This window comes from Balaenoptera physalus (genome assembly GCF_965194825.1).
Source record: "Balaenoptera physalus genome assembly, chromosome: 4".
NCBI classification, from domain to species: Eukaryota; Metazoa; Chordata; class Mammalia; order Artiodactyla; family Balaenopteridae; genus Balaenoptera; species Balaenoptera physalus.
Window position 1 is genome coordinate 12,526,676 of NC_138891.1, and position 12,973 is coordinate 12,539,648.

General features: G+C 44.0%; 1 protein-coding gene across 1 annotated transcript in view; it reads left to right on the plus strand.

Annotated features, from left to right (window-relative positions):
* The window catches only part of NEK11 (NIMA related kinase 11), a 306,979-nt gene extending 296,743 nt beyond the window's left edge, over positions 1 to 10,236 (plus strand). The window contains 2 exon segments of the mRNA XM_082459368.1: positions 7,639 to 7,692; positions 7,694 to 10,236. Of these exon segments, the coding sequence (XP_082315494.1) occupies positions 7,639 to 7,692; positions 7,694 to 7,904 (265 nt within the window). The 3' untranslated portion in view covers positions 7,905 to 10,236.
* Positions 10,237 to 12,973: the final 2,737 nt, after the last annotated feature.

The window sequence follows — 12,973 nt, forward strand, 5'->3', positions numbered from 1 at the left end:
GAGGACATTTTCGTTTGCTGTTCTTATAGAACTACACAGACACAGACCTCTTCTTTAGAGCCTCTGAGAGAGAGATAGAGGGCACACAGAGCAATCAATAGCTGACGGGAAAATAAATAGATATGATAAATATATTGCTTACAAAGAACAAGTAAACATGAGAAGAGGTCAGTAAAGGAGTTTGGAGGATGAGAGATTGAGTTTAGAGGAGCTAGGCAGGGGAGGGCGGAAGTGCTCCCTTGCGGTTTAATGGAGATTTTCAGCTGGAGGATCAGCCAAATATATATACTGGGGGTTTCTCCAGGCAGCTGGAGCTTCTTTAGAACCGTGGGAGGCTTCCTTCAGCTCCCCTGTGTCTGCCACTGGCCTGGGCAGGGTGGTGATCCAGCCCAAAGAGCACCAGCCTGTAAATGAACCATCTGGGCTAAGATGATATTTAGGATATCTTAAACACTTAAAATACTTTGAGCAAGAGGATAAAATTGATCAAGGATATGAAGCATAGGACAAAATAGATGAAAAAGGATTAAAATATACTTTTATTCATTTGAAAATGTAAGTTCTTTTTATTATCCACATAACTAAAGGGATAGTTCCTGCCCCCCTCTCTTTATAAAAACAAACCTAGAACCCCCTTTTTCCCCTTAAACAGCACAAGGAACACTCCCCTCTCTCCAAACCTTAGATAACAGCAAGAGAGTCCCCTTAAATAGAATTTTCTATTTTATGATTCCTAAAATACTGGAACACATCATTGCAGAAATATTACAGCCTATTTTCCCAGTGTCAAAGTAAATTTACGCTGCAATCTTACAATGCTAGCACACCTGTCACTTTTCTTTTGGCTTAAAATGAGTTTGTTTAATGGTATGCCTAATTTCTTGATTGACCCACAATTTATTTAGAATAAATAAATTTACAAACACAGAACTGTTTACTCCATATTTTTGTTACAGGTTTCTAACAATTGTGGTCAGATAACTAGATCTTGTATAAAATCAATTATTTGAAATGTGTGGAGACTTGAATTGTTGTCTAGTATATGGTCAGTTTTTGTAAATGTTACATGAGAGTCTGGAAAGAGTGTAGGTTCTCTAATCATCAGGAGGGAGAGGGTCCTATATATATTTATTAAATTTAGCTTATTAAGTATATCCAGATTTTCTATTGCTAATTTTTCAAATGCTTTCCATCAATAACTGAGTAAGGTGTATTGAAATCCTACGTTATGAGGATGTAACTGACAGTTTCTCCCTGTAGTGCTTGATGTGTTTTGATTTTACTTTACTAGATGCATGTGAGTTTGGAATTTTTATTTCTTCCTGGTGAGTTGAGCGGTTTTCATTGTCTAGTGGCATTCTTTATTCTAATAATGCTTTTTTTCCCCTTAGAATCTATTTTGTCTCATATTAATATAGCTACCTCAGATTTCTTTTGGTTATTATTTGCCTGGCATATCTTTTTTTTTTAGATTTGTTTACTCTCAACCTTTCAATGCCCTATATATTAACGTGTGTCTCATAAATTATACCTAGATGGATTTTGTTTTTTAGACATTTTATTCATCTACATTTACTAGAGGATGTTTAGATCACAAATAAAATAACCCTTCCAGGAATGATTAGCTATAGCAGGGTACACAACAAACAAGAATCTGTGCCCAGGGCACAGAGCAGAAGCCAACACCATTTTCACAAAGGGCCTGAAAGTCACACGTCCCATATGGGGGTGCCACATGTCGCCCAAGCGTGGAAAATGCAGTCGTCTGTCTCTGTGCAGAGATCTGTCCTGTCTCTGCCCACCAGATTCAGAGACAGCCATTTGAAATACTAGACATGGAGAGAAGGGGTACAAAATCCATCTTTCATAAAGTTTCCTGGTACTTGTTAGCACCAGTGATCATTAAGATAGCCGTGTTAAAAGGAAAGCTCATGGTGCCATTCTATTCCTGCAGTGCCTCATACATATGTGATGTGCAGGAATTTTTTATATTCTGTAAAATCATTTTCAAGTTTCCTTAAACTGTGTCTGAAGAATAATCTGTGTTTCTTAATGCTTTCTGCTAAACTCGGTTTTCATGATTACTTCTACAAAATTACTTCTTTTTTAAACTCCCACTGTGCCACCAGACTTCTTATGTCATTTTTTTTTCAAATTCAGTTAGAAACGATAAAAATACTTAAGATAGTATCTTTTTTTGTTTTAATTTATTTGGTTGCGCCAGGTCTTAGTTGCAGCAGGTGAGCTCCTTAGTTGTGGCAGGCGGGCTCCTTAGTTGTGGCACACGGGCTCCTTAGTTGCGGCACATAGGCTCCTTAGTTGCAGCATGCATGTGGGATCTAGTTCCCTGACCAGGGACCGAACCCCCACCCCCTGCATTGGGAGTGCGGAGCCTTAACCACTGCGCCACCAGGGAAGTCCCCTAAAATAGTGTCTTAACTGGCAGTAGAACTACAAAATTACTTGAAGCTTCCAGTTAAATTGAAATAGGATTACTGTGCAATTCACCATTGGGAAAGCAACAATAATGTACATGATAGTAAAAACAATGGCTATCGGGTTCCTGGTAGGTGACAGGTACTCTGCTAAAATGTGTGTGTGTGTAACCTCCACTTAGATATGAAAAACCCAAGGCTCAGAGAGGTTAAGTAACTGGCCCAAGATCACACAGCCAGTGAAAGGGAGAGCCAAGATCCAACTCTGGTCTCTCTGAATCCAAAGTCCATATCATAGTGATGAAAAGAATGAGTTCTGGGGGGCTTCCCTGGTGGTGCAGTGGTTGAGAGTCTGCCTGCCAATGCAGGGGACACGGGTTCCAGCCCTGGTCTGGGAAGATCCCACATGCTGCGGAGCAACTAGGCCCGTGAACCACAACTACTGAGCCTGCGCACCTGGAGCCTGTGCCCCGCAACAAGAGAGGCCGCAATAGTGAGAGGCCTGCGCACCGCGATGAAGAATGGCCCCCACTTGCCGCAACTAGAGAAAGCCCTCGCACAGAAACGAAGACCCAACACAGACAAAAATAAATAAGTAATTAATTAAAAAAAAAAAAAAAAAAGAATGAGTTCTGGAGTGAAACTACTAGGACTCACATTCCAGCTCCACCACTTCAAAGCTAGGTGGCAGTGGGCAAGTTATTTAATACCCTCCTCTGTCTCATCTGTAAAATGGGAATAATGATAATGTCTATCCATACTGTTGTTATGAGGATTTAAAAGGATGACCTGAGACGATGCTCAGAATGGAACCTGGCACACAGAGAAAACTCAAGAACTGTTAGTTATTTTTTATGTTTTCAGGGAACATTTTGGGGCTTCTTTATCATCAATGGTTAATATTAATAATTACATTCTAAGGTTTCTTTAATGTTGTGTTCATGTGGTTCTCATCCTCTTCTTCGTGCATCCTCCGTACCTGCCAGGCTGCCTCACTGGTCTCCCGCTGCTCCCACGGTTGGCTCCCACCCACAGTCCTCCAGTTGTTACAGCGCCCCCTTCTCCTCCACTGGGTGTTCCCTGATTTTCCCAACAGTAAACTTTCATGAGACACTATTTGATGATAATTAGTGGCTGTCTGGGTGGTTCCTTCATTCCCCAAGTATTTCCTGAACACCTACTGCATGCCTGGTCCTGTTCTAGGTACTGAGTCCCTCCTTCATGGAATCTGTATGCTAATTAGGGGAGTAGGGTAGTTAGGGGAGTAACAATAAACAAATATACGCAAAAAGATAGAAGAAAAATACCAGAGTGATAGGTGCTGTGCAAATGGTTCAGGTGATGTGATCCTGTGGAATCACTGGATGGATCCATTAGACTCAGTGGTCAAGGATGGTTTCTCCAAGAAAGAGGTATGTAAGCTGAGATCTGAATGGCAAGAAGGAGGCAGTGATGTGAACATCAAAGGGAAAAGCATTTCAGGGAAGAGGGTACAGCTAGTGCAAAGGCCTGGAGGTGGGAATAAGGCTTGGGTTGTATTTAAAGAACAGAAAGGAGGTAGGTGTGATTGGAGCCTAGTGGCTAAGACAGACTGTGGACAACACAGAGCAGGTTGGTGGAAGAAAGCAGGAGACAGATTATACACAACTTGATAAATGAGAGTAGAGAAGAGATCAGACCCTAATATTATATGAGTCTGTGAGGCAGGGAAGTGGTAGGATTTGACCATGCCAGCAAGGAAAGCTTGGATTTCTGCGAGTGGCTGAGGTGACAAGGTATGTGAGGCATCCTGGGATTGGTTCTGATAATCTCTTGGCAGAGTTGGGGAACCTACACAAGCTGGAGGATGTGGGACCCTAGGGCTGCTTATCTCTCCAGCACTTGAAGTTCCAAGACCTGTGTTTGAGTTCAAGTTCCATCAACCTAGTGGTTGTGTTAGTTTGTGAAAGTCAGCCTACTTCTTCTCATCTGTAAAACGGAGATAAATGTTCAATGTATTGCCTAGTTCACAAGGGTCATTTGCGATAATAAATGTAAAAGCATTTTGCAAGTTCTGAAGTACTATAAAAATGTTAGTTAAAATTTAAGATACATATATCTTGCATTATAATTACAAGCCTATAAACTAGAGCAGGATCAATTACTTCTTCTTTTTATCTGCCACAATACCTAACCCAGATCCTTGTGTTCTAGGGATTACAAGGTTGAATATTACTGTACAACAAAAGCATAAAAAATGAATGAAAGCATCTGTGATTAATGCCTTCAATGTTATTGTCAACATTACCATCATTACTGTCTAGCAGTAATGCTTTAAACATTTTGGAAAACAAAAAACAACCTCTGATTTTTCTTTACACCAAATCCATTGAAATGAAGAATAAAGAAACATTTATTCACAGTTAAAGTTATAAAAATATTTATACTTGGCCCTTAGTATCCATGGGTTCTGCATCTGTGACTTCAACTGGGGATCAAAAATATTTGAAAAAAAAAATTCCAGAAAGTTCCAAAAAGCAAAACTTGAATTTGCTTCAAACCAGCAACAATTTACATATCATTTACATTGTATTTACAACTATTTACATAGCATTTACATTGTATTAGGTATTGTAAGTAATCTAGAGATGATGTGTGGGTAGGTTATATGCAAATACTATGCCATTCTATATAAGGGACTTTAGCATCCACGGGTTTTGTTATTTGCAGGGAGTCCTGGAGCCAATCCCCTGCCAATACTGAGGGATGACTGTATACACATCAACCTAATCTGTTCTCACAAAATATTTTATTTTTTAATCGAACTCAATACATATACAGAAAAGGGCATGAATCATAAGTGTATATATGAGTTTTCACAGGGTGGACACACTTATGTAATTAGCCCCACTTCTAGAAGTTTGATGCCAGGAAAGATTCCCCTAAACGAAAAAGCTGTGTTCCTAAGGGCGTCCATACAGTGTTATTGTGAAAAAAAACTAAATGTATGGTGGAGGAGTGATAAGGAAAGTGTCGGCACACAGATTCGGTGGAGCAGTATGGAGCCTTTAACAACCGTGAACTGTAAAACAAAATTCTCGACACTCGAGTGCCCTTGAGTCAGGCAGGTGGACGCAGCCTAGGATAAAATGGTCAGGAGTGAGGGAGGTGAGTGAAGAAGAGGCAGAAAATAGAGAGTGAGGAGGGCAGGCGCAGCCTGAAGATTTTCACATTCAAGCGTAAAAAATACGAATAAAACAGGAGAAAATAGAACATGGTGCTGATGGAAAAAAACACGTCCCATGCCAAGCTTAGCCCATAAGCCTTTAGTTTGCGACCCTGGCTAGAGATGAGGGGAAACAGAGGTAAAATAAACATTCCAGGTGTGGCAATATGATTAAAACACAGATTGTGGCTCCACATGGACCAGGACTGGGGCAAGTATGGAAGTGAGCGCTGGCCGCTGTGGGAACTTGGCCAAATTACCACAGCCTTTAAGCCTCAGTCTCTTCATCTGTAAAATAGGGATTTTAAAAAATACCTCCCTTACAGAGCTGTTGTAAAGTGTAAGTGGGTAGAAAAGTGCCTAGCGGGTGGGTAATAGGACTATTCTTCTCCCCTCCTCTGCCTCTCTCTCCTCATTATCATTTGATTGTTCTCATTATCATTATTTCTGATTTCATATCCCAACCATCCTCTTCCCTTCGTTTGCCTGACTCCAGACACACTCGCCTTCTGGATATTTCCCCTGCACGTTTTAGCCTCAAGGTCCCCTCACCTCTTCCCCCCAATACTGGCTCACTTCCTGTGGGTCTATCTCAACGACCCCTCCTCAGAGAGGGCTGCCCTGTCCACCCACCTTCTCCATCTCTCTCCCTGCTTTATTCTTCATTGCACTTAGCACCACCTATTTTATTATGTATGCATCTTATTAGTTACCTGTTTATTCTTTACCCTAGAACAGGGGTCCCCAACCCCAGGCCGCAGCCTGCTAGGAACCAGGCTGCACAGCAGGAGGTGAGCGGCAGGCAGGTGAGCAAGCGAAGCTTCACCTGCCACTCCCCATCGCTCGTATTACTGCCTGGACCATCCCCACCCACCCCCATCCGTGGAAAAATTGTCTTCCAAGAAACCGGTCCCTGGTGCCAAAAAGGTTGGGGACCATTGCCCTAGAAGGTAAGCTCCATGAAGGCCGGAATTTGCCTCACTTGTTGAATGCTGTATTCATAGTTCCTAGAAGGATAATTGTCATGTAATAAACATTCAAGAAGTATTTGTTGAATATTGTTGAATGTTCAAGGTCTTGTTTTTCTCTAAATCCCAGGGTTACAATGTTATTTGTGTAATAAATGCTTTTATTTTTTTTAAAATTATTTTTATTTTTATTTTTTAACATCTTTATTGGAGTATAATTGCTTTACAATAGTGTGTTAGTTTCCGCTTTATAACAAAGTGAATCAGTTATACATATACATGTGTTCCCATATCTCTTCCCTCTTGCATCTCCCTCCCTCCCACCCTCCCTATCCCACCCCTCTAGGTGGTCACAAAGCACAGAGCTGATTTCCCTGTGCTATGCGGTTGCTTCCCACTAGCTATCTATTTTATGTTTGGTAGTGTATATATGTCCATGCCACTCTCTCACTTTGTCACAGCTTACCCTTCCCCCTCCCCATATCCTCAAGTCCATTCTCTAGTAGGTCTGTGTCTTTATTCCCGTCTGGCCACTAGGTTCTTCAAGGCCTTTTTTTTTTTTCCTTAGATTCCATATATATGTGTTAGCATACTGTATTTGTTTTTCTCTTTCTGACTTACTTCACTCTGTATGACAGACTCTAATTCCATCCACCTCACTACAAATAACTCCATTTCGTTTCTTTTTATGGCTGAGTAATATTTCATTGTATATATGTGCCACATCTTCTTTATCCATTCATCCGATGATGGACACTTAGGTTAAATAAATGCTTTTAAAATGCAGTTGTTCCTCGGTATCCACGGAGGTTTGGTTTCAGGAAACTCTCCTCACCCCCGCCTTCACAGATAACAAAATCCACGGATGCTCAATTCCCTCGTATAAACTGGCAGCGCAGTTGGCCGTCTGTGTCCTCGGGTTCCACACCCCCAGATTCAACCACCCGCGACACGGAGGGCTGACAGTACATTTTCTCTAAAGTGATCTCAATATGTAACACTTCTTACTCTTTCCTAACTTGCTTGGCAGATCAGCTGTGCAGAAGCTGGGGGCGGAGGTGTTTGAGGAGGTCTACAGTTACCTCGAGAGCAAGCCAGCAGAGAGCCAGCGAGGCAGAGGTCCAGGTGGCTCTGGAAACAGTCATGCCTCAAGCCAGTGACTGTTCTGAGGTTGACCAGTGGCTCTACTTTGAGGAGCAGTTGCTGATCACAAGGGGAGAAGGGGCCACTCTTCTCCAGAACCATCACAAAGCAAATGTCAGAAACAAGCAGCTTCAAGTAGACAAATGCCTGTGAGCATCCGTCAGCACGTATGCTGGACTCTGTACTGGGAACTGGGTACAGAGCTGGAGCTGTTGTCTCTACTCTCAATCCCTTGTCAAATGGAATGGCTCCTTTAGGGAGTAGTAAACCTGGGCTAATCAGTGTTGTTGGGTCTAAACTGTGAGATCGGTCAAGTTTAGCTTCCTGAAAAGCATTCCCGCTTGTGTGCCCTTGGGGTTTCCAGCGGGGTTGGACCACCCTGACCTTGGCCTGGGAGAAGCACCTGCTCTTCACTGTTTCCACTTAGAGGACAGGCTCAGCGCCCGACCGCTCTGGGTCTCCACGGTCTGTGGGCACCTGCCCCTGAAGAGCGTTGGACCCCAACCTCGGCCACGCTGGGCTGCTGCCCATGGGTCAGATGTACCTGTCTCAGGTGACCTGCTTTTGACCCGCTTTTGCCCTTGAATGCTTAAAAAGCAAGAAAAGCATATGTGTAAGGATAAAGTGATTCCTTTCTTTGATTTATTCCCCAGACTCATCCATGGAGTATTGAAGACTTTTATTCGTAATAAATATATTTTCCATGGTTACAAAATAAATCACCTATTTTACCCTGTCCTTATCCAGAAGTATCCTATTGAATGTAGCACATCCATCTAAGGGTAATTATTACTTAAAGCAGCTAAGACTTGGTTTGTTTGTTGTCTATTATGGACCAGTGCTGTGCTCACTACTGTAAGGACCTTACTTCATTCGATCTTTTCACCAGAGAGAGAGGGAGAAATTCCCCACTCTGCAGCTGACGATGCTCGGGTTAGGTAACCAGTCAGGTCACGCAGTCCCGAGAAGCTGAGCTTAGGTTTCACCCAGGTCTGTCTGACTCCAGTGCCCACGCTCGTAACCATAGCGCATGTGAGTTTCTGACCAGGGAGCTACATCAGACCTGCTTGAGCAGTTTCTTACACATGCACACGTTTAAGAAAATGTGTTAAAGGAAAAGTTACTCTGACACTTGTTACACCCATAGGGAAGACTTTATTCAGGACCAGGTGCCAAGACTATTGCAGTAGGGAGACAGGAGAGACTCACCTCCTCATGCGGCAAAGACAGCATGGCATTTACAGCCAAGGAGGAGTGGGGGCACTGGTGGGCATCCAGGGTAGAAGGTTACTGAGAGAAGACATCCAAGGCAGGGGGGATTGTTGCTAAACTGACCTAACAGGGTTCCCGCTGGAGGCAGACCAGGTGATCAGACATCAGGGGTGGGGGGTTCTCCCTAAACTGACTTACCAGGTTGAAGACAGGGCCCAAGGTTGAGGAGTAGTCAAAAGAGGGCTCCCAGGGACCTCCCTGGTGGCGCAGGGGGTAAGACTCTGCACTCCCAATTCAGAGGGCCCGGGTTCAATCCCTGGTCAGGGAACTAGATCCCACATGCATGCCACAACTAAGAGTTCGCATGCCACAACTAAGGAGCACGCCTGCCACAACTAAGGAACCTATGTGTTACAACTAAGAAGCCTACATGCTGCAGCTAAGACCCAGTGCAACCAAATAAATAAATAAATAAATATTAAAAAAAAAAAAGAGGGCTTCCAGGATTGGTCAAGGAGAGAATCTTTATCAATACCCAGTCCCAACCCCCTCCCTTTCTCTGGGGAGATAAGGGACCAAAGCCTGTCTTTTGTTACCAAGCTGCCTGGGTGAATCTGGTGCAAGGAAGCACTGAGATTCACTATTCTACTCCTGCCTCAGATTGAGGACACTGAGACAGAGGGGCTTATTGGCCCCTTATTGGCCCGTTATGGATGGGGCTGTGCCCCCAGTTTAATGCACGGTCTTTTAGGCAAGTGTTTCTCAAATCTGAGCATCAGAATCCCTGGAGGGCTTATTAAAAAACAGATTACCGACCCATCCCCAGCAATTCTGATTCAAAAGATCTGGTCGAATCCCGAGAATTTGCGATTCTAACAAGTGCCTGGTGATGCTGACGCTGCCAGCATAAGGACCACAACCAGAACCATTGTTCCAGACCCTTCCTTCTGCTGCCCTCTTCCCCACCTCCCTTTACTGGAGCAGTAGCTTTGTCTCCTCTTAGATGGGGCATAATTCATCTCACTTACCACCATCCCTGAAGGTGGTTTGAGGATTGGGGGGAAGAGCCCAAAGACTCCAGATGTCTCACTGTGAATACTCTCAAAACGTACTGATCGAGAGGAAAAAGGTCAGTGTGACTAACTTGAGGGAACTTGGTGGGGTCAGTTTAAGGACAAGGGTGCTTGGTGGCTGTGCTCTAAGCCTCATTCCCACCTCTGCCCAGAAACCCAAGGAATCACGGGGACCCAAGTGAGCCATGACTTCAATGATCAAGGGCTTGTGAACATCACTGTTCTGTGTTCCCTCCAACTCCAGTGCCCTATGAAGAGGTGTTGGGGCTGAAACCGAGCAGGACCCTGTGGGGCTCCTGGGCACGAAAGCCTTTCTGTGTCCCCATTTCTTGATTACAGGAAATAGGCTTCATTCAGCCTCCCTGACCTTCCCTGGGTTCCAAAGGGCAGGTTCAAACAGATGCTAATCAGGGAAGGGAGGGGATGCAGAGACAAGGGAGGAGCAGTCAAGAAACAATAGTGCAGCCTTGGGGCAGAGTCCTGGTTCCCCCTCAAGGGATACACATAACAATATCTTTGAGCTGTTTTGCAGATACTGAAGCCCCCACCAGGTGGGAGAAGTTAACTGTATGCTGCCCATAAGCACGCAGACCCCAGACTGGTTGGAACCAGAAGGCTGATGATGCTGACTCCCGCTTACCTCCCCACCAACCAATCAGAAAAATGTCCATGAGCTGATCACGCCCTCTTTGAGTCATTACTATAAAACTCCTCACTACCCCCTCCAGGTCGGGACACAGAGTTTTGAGGGCATTAGCCTGCTGTGGCCCCCTTTGCCTGGCAAAGCAATAAAGCTATTCTTTTCTATTTCACCCAGAACTCCATCTCTGAGATTCAGCCTCTGTACCCCAGTACGAGGGCCACCATAGATCTTCATGCTGCCTCTCCCCAAAGCCAAAGATGCCTGTTCTGCCCTCTTTCCCTGCAGGTGGGATCTGAGACTTAGCAGAACTCTGAACTTGAGCACATTGCTCACGTCAAAATCCAGAAACTGCGGCTGTTGCCAGGGGGGAACACTGAAAGCCAGGTCTGCCCTGGGAAGCCCGGGATGGATGGAGCACATGGCCACTCTGCTGAGGGGAACAGATGCGGACATGCCCCTCGTGCGAACAAGGAAGAGCCCTCACCACCAGGAGGAGCTCCCTGTAGCTCCCATGCCCTTTTATGACCAAACAGATTCAACTACATCTGGAAGAGGGGTAGCACCCAAGTTAATAAAAGTTTCTGAATCTCCTTGCTGATGGTTTTCATGTTAGAACAGAATATTTGTGTCGGGGCTCAGGGTGGGCAGCCCCAAATTATGCCACCACGACAGATTGATGATTTTGAATTAAAGTTGCTTGAGAAGCAGCCGATGCAAGAAGGAAACTCTGACCCTCCTGCGTCTCCCTGAAAAGCAGGAAATAAATCTCATATGAAAGGTGCCCTCCCTGTGTCTGGAAGAAGGACACCTTTATCACCAGAGGTAGGGAACATGGTAGAGAAGCCTGTATAAACAAACTTTACCACTTCTTTTAGTTTACTACCCAAGCCCAAGCTCTGTTTAGATTCTTCACTAATTGGGCACCCAAAACGAAGTTTCTTTGTCCTGTCAGCTCCTCACAAATGTATTTTCTTTGTCTAAAAAGTATAAAAGCTGCCCCACTTCTTAAGTCCCATTTCTATGGGACCTTCAGGCACATGAATTAAAATGTGTTTCTTTTTCTCCTGTTAAGCTGTCTGGTGTTAATTTTATTACTAGTCCAGCCACAAGAACTCAAGAGGGGCGGAGGGGAAATTTCTTCCTCCCTGACACTTGGGTGAGTTGCTGGGTCAAAAGAGGAAATAGCTAGATTCTCAAATATTTCACAAACAAATAAACATGTCCAGGGAACAACACCCTCGGTTTAAGAACATGTTGGAGGGAAGAAAAGACCTCCTCTACCCTCTTAGGTGCCGCAGCTGGGGCCTACAAAATAAACTGACAACAGACAGCAGGAGAAAAAGGATACACGTTTTATTTGATCTTAATGTTTTTACATGGCATGTGATGGGGTTGGGGAGGTGAGGGGGGTGCTTTCTAGAAAGAAGTGAAAACACCAGAGAAACAAGCCAGACAGCTTATGTACTGTTTTGATGAAAGAGCAGTAATCAGTTTGTGGAGATGTGACAAAACAAAGAAAAATATATTTGAGCTCTGAGGAGGGGTAAATTGTGGGGCAGTGACTAGGAGACACACGGGGAAAGTGATGGAAAATAAGGGTTGAGTTAGTAGGTCTGTTTGTACAGATTCGTCTCGGCGTTGGTGCCCCATCTCCAGCGATAAGAATGTTCTCCTCTCCCTGGTCCAGGGAAAGCGCTTTTCTCATGGGAAATGTATGATTTAGGCATAACGTGGGAAGGCAGAGGGCTCTTCCTGCATCTACTGTTTAATTACTTTCAGCTCAAAATAATCCTTATGCCAAAGTGGCATATTTGGAGGTGGCCTAGTCTGGTCCCCTACAATGTCTAGGAAGACAGGTGCAGAAGAAAAACACCTTATCCTCCAGGATTTGTGCTGTGCACTGTATCAGGCATCGAAGAAAGGAAAGCTAGGAAGAAACACCATCTTGGATCAGAGCTCCATGTCTTATAAAAGAAACTCACTGTGTTTACCTTCTAGTTGGTTCACTGGGAGTGGCAGCACAGGATTTAAGATGACTAGAAAATTCCTTTTTGATTTTACCATTGGTAAAATGCTTTGTCCCTCAGCCATACTCAATGTGGGTATTAATCACTGACCAAATTGCAAGATGGTGAGTGGAAACTGGCTGAGGAATTGGAAAGCTAGGAAGTTGTTTGTTATGAATCAGTCACAGGAATGAGGGAATAAAGAAGCCCTGCTAGCTCTCAGCTTTGTAAAAATATATATATATATATTTCACAAATGCCAACTGACCTTTCTGCTTTCTATTTATG